This window comes from Colossoma macropomum, unplaced genomic scaffold, assembly GCF_904425465.1.
Source record: "Colossoma macropomum unplaced genomic scaffold, Colossoma_macropomum, whole genome shotgun sequence".
Taxonomy (NCBI): Eukaryota; Metazoa; Chordata; class Actinopteri; order Characiformes; family Serrasalmidae; genus Colossoma; species Colossoma macropomum.
In genome coordinates, this window is record NW_023494803.1 from 11450744 (window position 1) to 11467977 (window position 17234).

At 39.0% G+C, this 17234-nt stretch overlaps 1 protein-coding gene across 2 annotated transcripts in view; it reads right to left on the bottom strand.

Annotated features, from left to right (window-relative positions):
- The window catches only part of cnksr1 (connector enhancer of kinase suppressor of Ras 1), a 56065-nt gene that overhangs the window by 13430 nt on the left and 25401 nt on the right, over window positions 1-17234 (bottom strand). For both annotated transcript variants that reach the window (XM_036592921.1, XM_036592920.1), the window contains exons 5-10: window positions 9863-9904; window positions 8889-9008; window positions 7460-7519; window positions 5279-5347; window positions 4728-4892; window positions 1346-1434 (exon numbers count right to left, since the gene is read on the bottom strand). In XM_036592921.1, coding sequence (XP_036448814.1) covers window positions 1346-1434; window positions 4728-4892; window positions 5279-5347; window positions 7460-7519; window positions 8889-9008; window positions 9863-9904 — 545 coding nt within the window. The remainder of the gene's footprint in view (window positions 1-1345; window positions 1435-4727; window positions 4893-5278; window positions 5348-7459; window positions 7520-8888; window positions 9009-9862; window positions 9905-17234) is intronic.

Sequence of the window (17234 nt, forward strand, 5' to 3'; positions counted from 1 at the left end):
TCTACTACAGTGTAAACACCATCAATAACACTGATACATCTACTACAATGTAAGCACCACCAATAACACCAATACAACATCTACTACAGTGTAAACACACCAATACAACAACTACTACAGTGTACACATCACCAAAAACAGAAATACAACGTCTACTACAGTGTAAACACCACCAATAACAGCAATACAACATCTACTACAGTATAAACCATCAATACCAGCAATACAACATCTACTACAGTGTGAACACCACCAATAACAGCAATATAACATCTACCAGTGTATACACCATCAATAACAGCACTACATCTACTACAGTGCAAACACCACCAATAAGACCAATACAACATATAATACAGTGTAAATACCACCAGGAACACCAATACAACATCTGCTACATTGTAAACACACCAATACAAAAACTACTACAGTGTAAACATCACCAATAACAGAAATACAACATCTACTACAGTGTACACACTATCAATAACAGCAATACAACATCTACTGCAGTGTGAACAACAGCAATAATAGCAATACAACATCTACCACAGTGTGAACACCACCAATAATAGCAATACAACATCTACCACGGTGTATACACCATCAATAACAGCAATACATCCACTACAGTGCAAACACCACCAATAACACCAATACAACATACACTACAGTGTAAACACCACCAATAACACCAATACAACATCTACTACAGTGTAAACACAACCAATAACACCAATACAACATCTACTACAGTGTAAACACCACCAATAACACCAATACAACACCTACTACAGTGTAAACACCACCAATAACACCAATACATCTACTACAGTGTAAACACCACCAATAACACCAATACAACACCTACTACAGTGTAAACACCACCAATAACACCAATACATCTACTACAGTGTAAACACCACCAATAACACCAACACAACATCCACTACAGCAATACAACATTAACTACAGTGCATACACCAACAACAACGCCAACACAACATCTACTACAGTGTAAACACCACCAATAACACCAATACAACATCTACTACAGTGTAAACACCACCAATTACACTAACACAACATCTACAGTAATCTGCGTGTACATTTGGTACACTTATCATTTGAAGTTCAATAAAAATATAAGCCAGTCAGGTTACAAGCTCAAGCATCAAACAGTAATAACTACAGCAATAGACTGATAATAAGCAACACAGAATGGAAGCACAGGAGATGCTTCTATCAGCAGCTGAATTTAGGCAGGATGTCTCAGTTCACCTGAGGACGAAGACCATCCTAGTAGAGCAGCGGTAGGTGCATGTAAAGCAGTAGATAAGCTCACCTGGACACACTAGAGCGGATGGATGAAGCTACTCTCTCAAAGACGGAGCCCCTGTTCGTCTCGTCCTCCTCCTCCTCTTCTTCTTCCCTCTAAGAGAAACAGAGAAGGGGTTTTCCGTTACTTCACCAGCAGAGTATCAAACACCCACAGACAAGGACCACTTCTGCTTCTGAGAAGGACTGACCACGTGTATCAGCAGCTATAAGCGCCAGACCTTCAGGCTTCACCTTTACCGTAATGCTAATTTCTGATAACATTGTTGAATATGAACCATTTTTGGCCATTTTGGATTAAGCACAGACATTTGAAGCTTGTAAAGAATATTTATTGTGTTTTAATTGAAACTTATAACAGATTTTAACATATATCTGAGCTTGTATGTGTCAGTTTTACGGTAACTTTTTCAGTAAAGAGTGGCATTGAGCTGCTGCCTCCGTTTTACATTCCTAAGAACTACCCAGAACCTGCTTTGACCTGATAAATTTACAGACTTTGACTTTTTTCTCACTAAATTGGTTCCAAAGTGTGATCGGTTGATTCCTCTGCCTCTTCCTAATTCTGTTGGTAGTTAATTAACGTGTAAGGCCTTCAGTTCAGCTCCTGAACTCCTGAAGTCCTAACCAATGGGAGAGCTCGCTTGGCTGTACCTACCTAGATACCACAGAGAAAACAATTCTGATTGGATCATTTTCCATTGGACATCTCAAGACTTTAACCCCTTTGTTTCCAGTCAAAACTTAACAATGAAATAAGGGTATTACTACAACACTTACAGAGTTCAAATACAACAATCATTATGACTCTATTAAATAAAAATGAACTAAAAATAACAGATATTTTCAACATGTAGTCTTTAAAACCAACCAGTTCCAGCCATGAACTCTCAACAACAGCTTCCCAAAGGAGTCACTGACGTTATGTTTCGCTTCAAAGAGACTCGAACATCCACACAAACATCTACCCAAACTCACCTCAGCTGCCTTGCATATTTCTCATTCATGTGCATCTAACATGACTGAAAGAGGTATCAGTGAGGAGATTAGATCTAAGATAATCAACACGCATAAAGAGGTCAAAGGAAAATAAGTGAAAAACAGAAGTTACGATTAGAAGCTACCAAGATAATGACACTCAGTACCAGGGTTAATATAATTAAAAAAAAATCATTAGTTTTTATTTTATTTTATTTTTTTTATTTTAATTCTTACTTTCAGTTTAGTTTCAGTTAGTCTTAAGGGTGCATTAATAGTTTTAGTTCAGTCTTTATTTAGTTTCAGTTTTAGTTTTAGTGTTATGATGAGTGTTGCGACAGAAGGTATTTGATAAGAGCAGAGTAAAAATAACAAGAGTACACTGAGCTCAGTTAGTTTTGATTTCATTTTTGTGTTTTAGATTTTTTTTTTATTTTTATTATAGTTAACAAGCATGTTTTTTCACTAATAGTTTTTGTTTTAGGGCTAGTTTTAGTTAGCTATAACAACCCTGCCCCTAACAACCATCTGGAAGACCTGGTAGACACCAAAACTGCCCCCATCAGATAAACAGCACTTAAAGCTTTCATCTCTGATAGAGAGGAGAAAATCAAGCTGCTTCAGATCTGAAAACATCCACAGGTGTTTCTGTCCATCTTTCCACTGTGAGAAGACAACTCAGCGCTGTGGGTCTGAAAGGATGTGTAGCTGTCAAGAAGAACCTCACTGAGAAAAGGAGACACATCAAACAAAGAAGCTGAACAATGGACTGACCACCCCAGAGTCCAGACCTCAACACCACTGAATGGGTTTGATTACTTCAGAAAATGATCAACCAACTTCTAAGACTGAACTTTGGAGGTGTGTCTGCAGATTTCTTTAAGAAACTGAAAGTGAGTCTCCTGAAAAGAATGGAAGCTGTAATAAAGCTAAAGAGTGACTCACTGAAGACTCAAACAGCTGATATAAGATTTAGCTGTTGTTCTGTTAAATATATGTTTTCTACTTTTGCTAAATGGATGTTTTGACTGGAAATGAAATAAATAAATGGGGTCTCTGATTTTTGCACAGCACTGTAGAGGTAGGTGTGTGTGTGTGTGTGTGTGTGTGTGTGTGAAGACAGTGAAAGTGTGAGTCACTGAAAGAGTCATGAGGCTCTTTTGAAATGTAAGAGATGCTGCTGTAGGCCACACAGTGAGAATCTAGGTCCGCTTAGAGAGAAGACACATCCCTCAAAACCTCACCGAGATTTATAAACTCCAATCACAAGATCACACGACTCAACCACACCATCATCACACAGCAGACATGGAGACGATTCTCCAGAGGCTGAAGAGGAAGTCAGCGTCGTCATAGCGACCACTCCCTCTGGACAGAAAATATAGAAGGTGTGACCAGTCATGTGTGGAACTGGGTAAAGCAACTCAACGAGCTACGACTACAAAAGATGAGGTCATCTCCTCCGTCACTATTCAACCTGTCTCAGGTTTGCTTCTTTAGTTTTAGCACTGGAGCTACGTGGCTAATGTGGCTAACAAGTAAAAAGTACAGAGAAATTACACTTAAGTGATTTTACCAAAATCGTACTCAATTAAAACTGGACATATGCAGATAAACATAAACCAATCAGCCATAACCTCCTTTTATCTCCACTCCACTCCACTGACCATATAGGAGCACTTTGTAGTTCTACAGTTACAGAATGTAGTCCATCTGTTTCTCTGCATACTTTGTTACCCTGTTCTTCAATGGTCAGGACCCCCACAGGACCAAAAATATGCAGCCAACAGTGTCCTGTGGGCAGCGTCCTGTGACCACTGATGAAGGACTAGAGAATGACCAACACAAACTGTGCAGCAAGAGATGAGCTATTGTCTCTGACTTTACATCTACAAGGTGGACTGACAGGGTAGGAGTGTCTAATAGAGTTGACAGTGAGTGGACACAGTATTTACAAACTCCAGCAGCACTGCTGTCTGATCCACTCGCACCAGTGCAACACTGAAGGTTTTGCACTAAATGAATTATAGTAGATACTGAATAATTTGTAGTAGATACTGAATAAATTATAGTAGTTACTGAATAATTCATAGTACAAACTTCGGCTACCAAACGTCGCGGCTGACCGACTACATTTGGGGTAAGTAACAGTCAGAACAGTTGGAACAAGTGAGGCTAAAAGAATATGTTGTCAAAATTGCTCAGGCTGCTTAAAAATGAATAAAATCTACTAGAAGGCTGCTGGCATTATGCTAATGAGTATATGCTACCCTATTAGTGCTCATTAATTGCGAATCATATCAGCATATCCAGGCGGAGTAATCCTCTAAGGGCCTTGACATCACTGTCGCGCTTAGACCAGATGTGCGTGTGGATATATGGATGGGAGATCAGACAGAGATCAGACTCACCTCTGAGGAGACAGATTCTGCTTGTTTGCTGTGCGATGGAGCGACGGATACAGATTCGGTTTTCTCTTTCCGTATGAAAGACACCGGAGCGCGTCTCAGCAGTAAAAACACCCCCTTAGGGTTCTCCTGAAGCTTCTCCACCAGGTTCTTCCTGCTCCAGCCCACCTGGGATACAGCACAGAACAGAATAGTTACACCAAAGACGCTCACATGGCTAACAGTGTGAAAGAAAGCTATAAAGAAGCAGTTAGCATAGCATAGGTTGCTCATCGGTTCCTTATAGATTTTTTTTTAATTACTCAACAGATGAATAATTAGCTAAATGATTAATTCATTTTCCTTTACTAATATCGCGACAGAGCATTTGACAAACTAAATCTAACCATGTCCCCTTAAAAAAGTGCAGCATGACTAATTAATGACACAGAGGTCACTCAGGCCACACCCTCCTCATTACTGGCCTGCATTTATAATGATAATTATGCAAATGAAGGCCTGTAATATTACTATCAGGCTAATGTCAGTAATCTGCTGTAATTGAGTTTACTCACCACAATCTGGTCGTTGACCTGAATGACCTCGTCTCCCGCCAAGATCTTCTCCGAGAACTCTGCTGGAGACTGTGACCGAGCCAAGGAAGAGAAATGGCACATAGATTATTCATTTATATGCACTTACATTCGCATATAGTGCAAATATACTTTACTGATCTTTTGAAAGGACAAACGTGATGTTCATAACATTATTTTATTGTAATCACAATAGCAACAATAAAGGAGTGGTTGAAAAGGTGTCCTTAGGTGTCCATCTAATAATAATAATAATAATAATAATAATAATAATAATAATAATATTAATATGTGACAGTTTACAAGTAAAGGCAGAAACACAAGACACAAATAGCAATAAATAAAAATTAAATAAGCAATGAAATGCAATGCAATGAAATGACTTCATTGTATTTCTGTAGGATTTCTAGAAGTCTGTAGTCAAATGTGTATTTCCAAAAATGCTTTTTGGATTGCAAAAAATGTGTGACTTCTAACTAGACAGCATTAGCATTATGCTAATAAGATTCAGCTCCCCTGCTAGCTTCTGTTCATATTAGCATATTCAAGCAATAGATTCCTTTAACTGCTCTGTCAAAGAGGAACTCCACTGTATTTCCACAATGTCTTCATAATTCAGTGTTTGAGATGTAAACAGAGGGATTCAGAGTGGTTTGGTGTGAAATGGTTCAGATTTCTTTACAGTGGTGGTGATAGGAACCAGGGGTCGCCATGGCTACAACACAAATATAGGCATTTTATTTACAATCTAATTTCCTATTTATTTACTTTACCCTGCATTTATCCATCGGCCATGAATACTGACCTTAAATATGTGAACAATTCTGACTTTAGAACGGATCATTTCATACCAAACCACTCTGAATGACTTTGTTTATATCTCTGTTTGAACAGCAAATCTTTTTTTAAAGAGTAGATGTGCTCTAATTTGGGTGTGTGCTGAAACCCGGAGCGGTGGGGGCAGCACTGGGATGATGGGGGTTTTCGAGAAGTGAAAAGCCATCAGCGTTGGTGTTTGTGATTCCTAAAGCACGAGCAGTTTCAGACTTCACTCTCACTTTCTCTCTCTCCCCTTCCCTTCTTTCTCCTTCTCTCCCCCTGCCCCCCCCCATCCCTACCCCCCGCCTACTCCTACCCCCCCTCTATCCCTACCCACCCCTCCCCCATCTTGTTTCTACAGCCTCTATTGCCAGTATCAATATATTCTCTGTAGAAGAGCTCATGAGTGGCTCTAGAAGGACTGGGTCCTCTTGGTCTGGCCTAAAGCAGAAAGTGATGCACAGCTGCATTCTAGCTCTGGTTCTCTGTGCATTTGCACTGACATGGTTAACACTGGAGTAAAAGAGCCACAAAATTTTACGTCCATTTTACCATCTTCTCTGTAAATATGTCCCAGTATGTGCTAATGTGCTAGTATAGGCTAAAGAATATAATCTAAACAAAAACACAGACTTACACAGACTGAGCAGGAAGCATTTCCTCAAAAGGTGAATAGCTTCTTATAAAATGTCTCCCAACGTTCGACTTCTTACGAGACTGAAGTCAGCTTTTCATTCTCCAGGTGCCAAAATGTAACCACTGTATCATTTAAGGTGGAACGGGTAAATTCAAACAAGAAGCTGGCGAATGAGAAGCTGACTTCAGTTTCACACCTTCTTAATGTGTGACAGTTTCACGTTGCAGATTAAACGCATGAGGAAACCAGCTGGAGTGATCACAAATGCAAAATGCCTATTCATCTCTGAATTATCGATGTTCGTCTTAAATCTTCCTCTTTACCTTTTCTTTAGCTACTAGCTAGGCGATATTGTTGTCTGCATTGCTATGGTGACCAGCATTCTGCACTTATCTTCTGGGTTAAAGGGTGAAATAGCAGTTCTACAGTAACTCCAGCATTTAGGACCATTTATTGTTAAAACTGTGTTGAACGATCAGCAGAGCTTTTGTTTTACTGCAAAGGAGGATTATTTTATTTTACCTACAAATCTGATTCTGCTGTGGAGCCACAACAGGGCAGTAAAAGAGCTGCTTGTTTCATTTCATTTCATTTCATTTCATTTTCATTTTCATTGTTGCCATCCCCTGGCTTAGACGGAAATGTGTTTACTGCTTCGATTCAGCACATGACTGAATGATAAAGGAATAAAGAGAAGCGGTTGGTACCTCAGCGGCTGTTCCGGAGATGTAGTGATGGTTGGATGCAGAGGAGGTGATCTCAATACCCTGGAAAGCAAAACCACAAGCTCATTTTCAAAAAATTGTGTCCAAAAGTTTGTAGACACCAGCGTTTCTTCTGGTATTAACAGTTTGTCCTCCTTTGCTACAGTAACAGCCACTACTCTTCTGGGAAGGCTTTACACTAGATGTTGAACATTACTGTTCTATCTATCTATCTATCTATCTATCTATCTATCTATCCATCCATCCATCCATCCATCCAGTGGATGGAGCTCCATCACTCCAGAGAACACAGTTCTACTGCTCCACAGCCCAGTGCTGGGGGGCTTTATACCCCTCTAGCCCACACTTGGCATTGGGCATGGTGACCATAGGCTTATGTAGCTGCACCAGAGCATCCCATCCTACTGGTCAGTGCTTCTCTATATAGATTATAAAAGCTACTGTAACTGAAAGTAGCTGAATTCACTCATTAAACAGGCTGTCTGAATACTTTTGGACAGACCACGTATATTTAGGTCTTAGTGTTTTCACATGAAGTCTGAAGTTTGCTTCTTCAGTTTCACACCAGAGTGACGAGCTAATGCAGCTAATAAGTAACGGAATGGGCACCAGTTAACGATTACTTCACCCTGAGCAGCGGCCTGAGATGAAGAAAGAGGAATTTTACATAACTCACTGAGAATGTTCAAAATCCGTCTGCAACAACAAACAAAGACTCTCAACGGGACTGAAATCTAATCGGCTTGATTTTGTAATGATGTCTGATGAGAGACGAACCAGAGAGAGAGAGAGAGAGAGAGAGAGAGAGAGAGAGAAAGAAAAAGAAAGAAAGAAAATAAGAAGAGACATATAAACAAAAAAGAGAACCACAGTGAGAGAGAGAGAGAGAGAGAGAGAGAGAGAGAGAGAGAGAGAAAACAAACAAAAAAAGGAGAACCAGAGAGAGAGAGAAGAAAGAGTAAAAATGCAGAGAGAGAAAAGAGAGAGAGGAAGAGAGAGAGAAGGAAAAGAGAGAGAGAGAGAGAAATAAAGAAAGGGAGAGAGAGGAAAGAGAGAATAAGAAGAATGGACAAAGATAGTGAAGAGAGAAAAAGAGAGTGGAGAGAGAGAGTAAGAGGGGGAGAAAGAAAAAAGCGAGAGAAAGAAAGAGAGAGAGATAGTGAAAAAGTAAGAGAGAGAGCAGAAAGAGAATGAGAAAGAGACATAAATAAAGAGAAGGAGAGAGAAGAAAGATAGCGAGATTGGGAAAATGAGAGAGGAAGAAGAAGAAGAGAGAAAATAAGAATGCAGAGAGAGGGAACAAGAGAGGGGAAGAAGAGAGAGAGAAAGAAAAAGGAGAGAGAGAGAGAGAGAGAGAGAGAGAGAGAGGAGGAGACCGAGTGAGGGGGAGAGATAAAGGAGGGTTTAATACCAGTTGGTCTCCAGGTGAGATGGGCACCAGGTCTACACTGTGCAGCTGAGCACTGTGGGTAAGAACAGCCTCTGGAACACTGCTGAGAATTTCATCACAGATTCCCACCAACTGGCGAGACTGGAGGGGCAAGATTTAAACAACCATTCAATAAATGATTCTAAATGTATTTATGATTTAATTATTGGACAAAAGATTTTATTTTTCCAGTAACATATAAAATTAATTTGCTTTCATGCTTTGAGCAGAGTACTTCTTTCACAGTAACAAACTTGAAAATTTGACAATTTTTATGATAACTTAATACAGAATATTATTACAGATTATTTTCACCACACTGTAAGTGATCACATGCCCATTTTATAAATGGCGTTAAAGGACAACTACACCAATTTTCTCATTTAAAAGTTATTCAGAGTGGTTTGGTGTGAAATGTTCTGTTCTAGATGAACCTACAGAGTCAGAATTGTTCACAGTGGTGGTGATAAGAACCAGACGTCCACCTCTAAAAGCTCCCTCACAGAAAGGTATTATATGAAATTGTTATGAATTCACTACCTGATGTCTGAGACACCGTTTTACGATAGTTTTGAGAAGATTTTGGCGTTAAAGTCCAGTCATGGTGGAGGGATACATAACATGCAGCGTGTTGTGAGGCAAAATAGTCCCCAAAGAAAACTTATTATTTTATATTTTCCACTATTTTACCATCATCAACATTCCATATAAAACTTGTGTAGGTTCACTGGTGGTTTGGATAGTAAACAAAATGTCTATATTTGTGTTGCAGTCATGGTGACCCCTGGTTCCTATCACCACCACTGTAAAGACATCTGAACCATTTCACACCAAACTGCTCTAAATAGCTTAAACAACTGAACTAGGCAGATATTTTTAAAAACTGGTGGAGTTCCCTTTTAACTTTGATTATCAAGCAGGATACAAATAATAGATAAGAACGTAAAAAGACTTACGATAGATATGATGTCCTTCTCCTTTTCAAACACTGTGACGTCCTATAAATACAGCAGAAAGATCGTCACACACACACACATACACACACACACACATACACACAGTTTGGAACAGGAAGCTTTAGCTGTTTCTGAAGTTAGGCTGACATTTCCAGCAGAGAAACAGAACTCCTCCGTAATCCTAAGCGTTGACTCAGCTAACTCGGGCTACTCATTAATACCCCTCACTCTCCCTGCTGCACACTAATTGAGCTTATTCAGGCTGTGCCCTCAATCCCCTCCTCCTCTTTCAGACTTGGCTGCTAAAGTCGCTGTTGCACAACTCTAACACACGCCTAGCATACCACACACACGCACACACACTAACACGGACACACACACACACACACACACACACACACACACACACACACACACACACACACACAAAATACTGCTTTAAACTGATGTAATCCGAAATGTGTATAGAATAAAATATACTACAGTAACACAGTCTGATACACATCAAGACATTTTTATGATACATGACATGCATCACGTATATATATATATATATATATATATATATATATATATATATATATATATATATATATATATATATAATTTAATAAATTGGAACACAAAATAAAACCTGTAGTGTTACATATAAAAATACAATAATAATAATTATTAGTCTAATTATTATAAAATATTTTTTACTAATAAAAATAATTAATAATCTTAATAATAACTAGAAATGTGTATTTCCTGAAGGTAACGCAGAATGGCTGCGCAGCTCAAATGGTTCACACTTCCTGCTAGGTTGCGAGGTGGTTGCTGTGGTATCACAGGTGGTTGCTAAGGTGTTGCTAGGTGGCTACCATGGTTGTTTGGTGGCAGACAACAAAGTATTTTTTTTATGTGGTGTGAAAATGAATGGGAGTCTATGGGAGAAATGAGGGATGGAAAAAAAAAGACAAACAGATGACTATGGGCCACAACAACAGTGAATTCGTGCTCGGGGGCCTGTCCCTGAGATAGTATGTGTGAAACGGTGTCTTTGGGTCCAGCAGAAGTACAGTAGATGGTCGTGCATTTTTTCACCCCATTCATTCCTATGGAAAAAAAATCTGAATTTAACAAAGATTGTACAAAAACTGTGCATCCAATCAAAAAGCTGGATACAAGCCTGAATCACACAATCAGGCCAGATGATTTGGAATTAAAACGGTGTTGATATCTTGAAAACTGCAGGACAAGTTACACAGCAAACATCTGGCAAAAAAATCCGAATAATAAAAAGAAGAATAATATAAAATGAAAAACAATATAGTTGCACATTGTGTTGCACAGTGGTTTTTAAGTACTGACAATGTAAACAATACACTCAGAAAAGCATATTGTGACATAAGTTATCACGATAACGGCAAAATATCATATTTCCAGCTTGCCAATGGTGTCGTTTCCTGTATTAGCATATCAAACACGACAGTTAGCGAGGCTGTACGAGGTCCATTTACTTGCTTTCATGATTAAATATGTATTTCTGAAGAACATTAATGGCTCAACAAGCTGGACATATGATTAAACAAGGAGGAAAGTTCCTGTGTAGAAAACGAGCCCTCTTTTACCATTTAGCATTACAGCTGTTAGCCGTTAGCTTTAGCTCCTCTGAAAGCAGCACTCCTTCCTCGCTAATGCCTCCTGCTCATACATATCAGTTCAACCCACAAATATCAAAAAAAACAACCTCTTGGTTTTTTTATCACCAATACTGGATACTGTATGTATCCTACATTTTTCTTGCATTTTATTTTTTCCACTGAGGTCAACTTGATAACTGATCACATAGATTTATCAGTCTACTCAGGCTTTAGCAGAGCTCAGTAACACTGAGATTAAAAACTGATCATATTGATTTATCAGTCTACTCAGGCTTTAGCAGAACTCAGTATCACAGATTAATAACTGATCATCACATTGATTTATCAGTCTACTCAGGCTTTAGCAGAGCTCAGTAACACAGATTAATAACTGATCACATTGATTTATCAGTCTACTCAGGCTTTAGCAGAGCTCAGTAACACAGATCAATAACTAATCACATTGATTTATCAGTCTACTCAGGCTTTAGCAGAGCTCAGTAACACAGATCAATAACTAATCACAATGATTTATCAGTCTACTCAGGCTTTAGCAGAGCTCAGTAACACAGATCAATAACTAATCACATTGATTTATCAGTCTACTCAGGCTTTAGCAGAGCTCAGTAACACAGATCAATAACTAATCACATTGATTTATCAGTCTACTCAGGCTTTAGCAGAGCTCAGTAACACAGATCAATAACTAATCACATTGATTTATCAGTCTACTCAGGCTTTAGCAGAGCTCAGTAACACTGAGATTAATAACTGATCACATTGATTTATCAGTCTACTCAGGCTTTAGCAGAGCTCAGTAACACTGAGATTAATAACTGATCACATTGATTTATCAGTCTACTCAGGCTTTAGCAGAACTCAGTAACACTGAGATTAATAACTGATCATCACATTGATTTATCAGTCTACTCAGGCTTTAGCAGAGCTCAGTAACACAGATCAATAACTAATCACATTGATTTATCAGTCTACTCAGGCTTTAGCAGAGCTCAGTAACACAGATCAATAACTAATCACATTGATTTATCAGTCTACTCAGGCTTTAGCAGAGCTCAGTAACACTGATATTAATAACTGATCACATTGATTTATCAGTCTACTCAGGCTTTAGCAGAGCTCAGTAACACAGATCAATAACTAATCACATTGATTTATCAGTCTACTCAGGCTTTAGCAGAGCTCAGTAACACTGAGATTAATAACTGATCATCACATTGATTTATCAGTCTACTCAGGCTTTAGCAGAGCTCAGTAACACTGAGATTAATAACTGATCACATTGATTTATCAGTCTACTCAGGCTTTAGCAGAGCTCAGTAACGCTGAGATTAATAACTGATCATCACATTGATTTATCAGTCTACTCAGGCTTTAGCAGAGCTCAGTAACACAGATCAATAACAAATCACATTGATTTATCAGTCTACTCAGGCTTTAGCAGAGCTCAGTAACACTGAGATCAATAACTGATCACATTGATTTATCAGTCTACTCAGGCTTTAGCAGAGCTCAGTAACACTGAGATTAATAACTGATCACATTGATTTATCAGTCTACTCAGGCTTTAGCAGAGCTCAGTAACACAGATCAATAACTAATCACATTGATTTATCAGTCTACTCAGGCTTTAGCAGAGCTCAGTAACACAGATCAATAACTAATCACATTGATTTATCAGTCTACTCAGGCTTTCATTTGCTACAACTCTTGCACTGATTTTAAATAACATACAAACATTGGTGTCTTTCTTTTGAAGATGGTATATATTTCTTCAATTTAAGGGGGAAAGCATTCCAAAATTATACTCCAAAAATGAAAAAGTAACCGTATTCTAAATACGGTTATTACAAAATGTAACTTGGATTGAATACAAATACTTACTTCTGTATTCTGAAAACATATTTGCCAATACTTGTATTCTGTTACATTCCAACCCTGGGCGTACATGAGAAAAGCACAGGAAGTGTGAGTGTTAAGAGATTTGGACTAACTTTATTTATAGAACCTAATCCGCAATTACACTAAAAACACCATCATCCTCTCCACAGCGCTCTCCACAGGACATCAGCAGGGTTACCTTTATCCTACTGAACAGATATAAATAGAGAGACTCAGTTCAGTGACCCAGTTGTTGTTGTTTTGTTGTGTACTATGCTGGATCTGAAACGAAACAGTGACTAAAGGATTAAAGCACACTAAAGTAAAGCTTCTACAGCTTCACAACAGTAGAATATGGTTGTGGGCGGAGCCTGGAGAGGGGAATTCAACACCTGTGCTTCATTCATGTGCTAAACTAGGTTTATTCTTGTACCGTTTCTGCTTAGAGACTCAAAACATGACAAACAGCTCATGGAGTAGGAGCGTGTGTGGTGTGACAGTGACAGATCACTTCTCGTTAAACAAGCTTCTTACTTCCGCTGTGGCCACACACAGGTGACACTTCCGCTCTGACAGTCACAACACCAGCAGATACACATTAAAGGGCCCATGTCATGAAAAAAACAATTATTGATATAAAAGAGTTTATAGCATGTAAACACTGCAGTCTACACTAAAGTCCAAAAAACTACAGATCCCAGTCCATATACAGAAACTACAGTGCTGTCCTGAATTCACTGTTCTTCAGTCACAAAATCCAACTCATTTACAAACCGGATTCCAAAAAAGTTGGGACACTAAACAAATTGTGAATAAAAACTGAATGCAATGATGTGGAGGTGCCAACATGTAATATTTTATTCAGAATAGAACACAAATCACAGATCAAAAGTTTAAACTGAGAGAATGTATCATTTTAAGGGAAAAATATGTTGTTTCAAAATTTCATGGCGTCAACAAATCCCAAAAAAGTTGGGACAAGGCCATTTTTACCACTGTGTGGCATCCCCCCTTCTTCTTACAACACTCAACAGACGTCTGGGGACAGAGAAGACCAGTTTCTCAAGTTTAGAAATAGGAATGCTCTCCCATTCATGTCTAATACAGGCTCAATCGTCTTGGGCCTTCTTTGTCGCACCTTCCTCTTTATGATGCGCCAAATGTTCTCTATAGGTGAAAGATCTGGACTGCAGGCTGGCCATTTCAGTACCCGGATCCTTCTCCTACGTAGCCATGATGTTGTGATTGCTGCAGAATGTGGTCTGGCATTATCTTGTTGAAAAATGCAGGGTCTTCCCTGAAAGAGATGACGTCTAGATGGGAGCATATGTTGTTCTAGAACCTGAACATAGTTCTCTGCATTAATGGTGCCTTTCCAGACATGCAAGCTGCCCATGCCACAAGCACTCATGCAACCCCATACCATCAGTGATGCAGGCTTCTGAACGGAGCGTTGATAACAACTTGGGTTATCCTTGTCCTCTCTGGTCCGGATGACATGGCGTCCCAGTGTTCCATAAAGAACTTCAAATCGTGACTCATCTGACCACAGAACAGTCTTCCATTTTGCCACACTCCATTTTAAAAGACCCCTGGCCCAGTGCAAACATCTGAGCTTGTGGAGCTTGCTTAGAAATGGCTTCCTCTTTGCACTGTAGAGTTTCAGCTGGCAACGGCGGATGGCACGGTGGATTGTGTTCACTGACAATGCTTTCTGGAAGTATTCCTGAGCCCATTCTGTTATTTCCTTGACAGTGGCATTCCTGTTTGAGGTGCAGTGACGTTTAAGGGCCCGGAGATCACGAGCATCCAGTAGAGTTTTACGGCCTTGACCCTTACGCACAGCGATTGTTCCAGATTCTTTGAATCTTTCGATGATGTTATGCACGGTTGATGATGATAACTTAAAAGTCTTTGCTATTTTACGCCGGGTAACACCATTCTGGTATTGCTGCACTATCTTTCTGCGCAACAATGGTGGAATTGGTGATCCTCTTACCATCTTGGCTTCAGAGAGACACTGACACTCTGAGAAGCTCTTTTTATACCCAATCATGTTGTCAATTGACCTAATTAGTGTTAATTGGTCTTCCAGCTGTTCGTTATATGCTCAATTTCCTTTTTCCAGCCACTTATTGCTACTTGTCCCAACTTTTTTGGGATTTGTTGACGCCATGAAATTTTGAAACAACATATTTTTCCCTTAAAATGATACATTCTCTCAGTTTAAACTATTGATCTGTGATTTGTGTTCTATTCTGAATAAAATATTAGATGTTGGCACCTCCACATCATTGCATTCAGTTTTTATTCACAATTTGTTTAGTGTCCCAACTTTTTTGGAATCCGGTTTGTACATATATGCACCTATTCAGTCCTCAGCAGTTTAGCCCCACCCATTCATGCTGAACTTATAAGCAGTTTTAAGGACTGCTTCAGCTTGGAGTGGCATAATACAGGCAGCCAATCAGAACAGAGGTAATTTGCATATGAATGTCTTAAAGGCACAGGAGCAAAAACACTTTTTTAAAAGGCATAAAATGAGATTGGAAAATTAAAAAAAAAAAGTTTGGCACACAAAACCACCTAAACAATATAAGCAGACAAAATGTAAGAAAAATGTATGATACGGGCCCTTTAAATAAAAAAGTTTGATGTAGAATATAAACATTGGTGGAGTTTCATTCACTCCATGGTCTGTATAGTCCATACATGGAAAATAGGCTGCCAAAAAACAGTCCCTTTAAAATTCACGTCACAAAACCAACACATTTAAATACATCTACATATTCAGCCTAGTTTAGCCCCACCCGTTCAAGCTGAAGCTATGTGGAGTGTTTCAGCCTGGGCTGCTTATTGAATGAGGCAAAGCCAATCAGAACAGAGCTTATTTACATATGCAGTCGTACGCAAGTTTGGGCGCCCCAGCCGAAGGACATGCTGTATTTGATTTTCTAAGGGTAAATGAGTTAAAACATCCTCTACAGAGACACACTTCAGCACATTTTAATGCACAATTACTTTAACATATCTGGAAAATAAGAACACCTAAAATGTGGCCTGTGCAAAAGTTAAGGCACATTTTCTATTGTATTTTTTCCAATATGCTAAACTCTGCAAAAAAAAAAAAATCACTTTGAAAATCAACAAAACAACCAATTTTTTGCATACGACTGTATATCAGTCATAAAGGCCCCACGACAAAAATATAAAGAGAGAGATAAAGCAACATAGAGAAGTCGGAAAATGGTCAAGACTTGAGTTACTGCTCTTGATATATAAATAAAAATAAAAGAGAAATAAAATATAAGAAAATTACAGACTGATGTATTAAATATGTAGATGAAAATGAAACTCAGTTAGGTTCTGCAGAACGGCTTTAGGGTTTTAATAAGCACTTGGCACTGTTGTCGTGGAAACGGATATAAAGGTCCATGTGGGTGGACTGCAGTGCTGTTTTTGTTCCTGAATAAAGAAAAACACGTGCTGACACACATAATTATAGCTGATTGAATTGGCTGACTCTAGACAGGAGGGTTCCATTCAGAGTAAACAGAGTTATCTCTTTGGCTCTGTGTGAGTGTCTCTCTCTCACACTCACTCTCTCTCTCCTCCTCTCTCTTTCTCCTTTCCTTCATGGAGGAAAATAAACCAAGGAGCGTGGCTGACGTGAAGCAACTCTTATAAAGCGCTAAAAGCTTAGTGCTGTCAAGCTGGACTCTTGCTGACCATATGGACAGCGGCTCTTCTGTTTAGGCCGCATAATGACTTAATGAACTGGTTCTTCATAAGTCCACGGTTAAACGACGCTGCTAACTAGGAAAGAGGAGCTGGTCAGCATTCGCTTA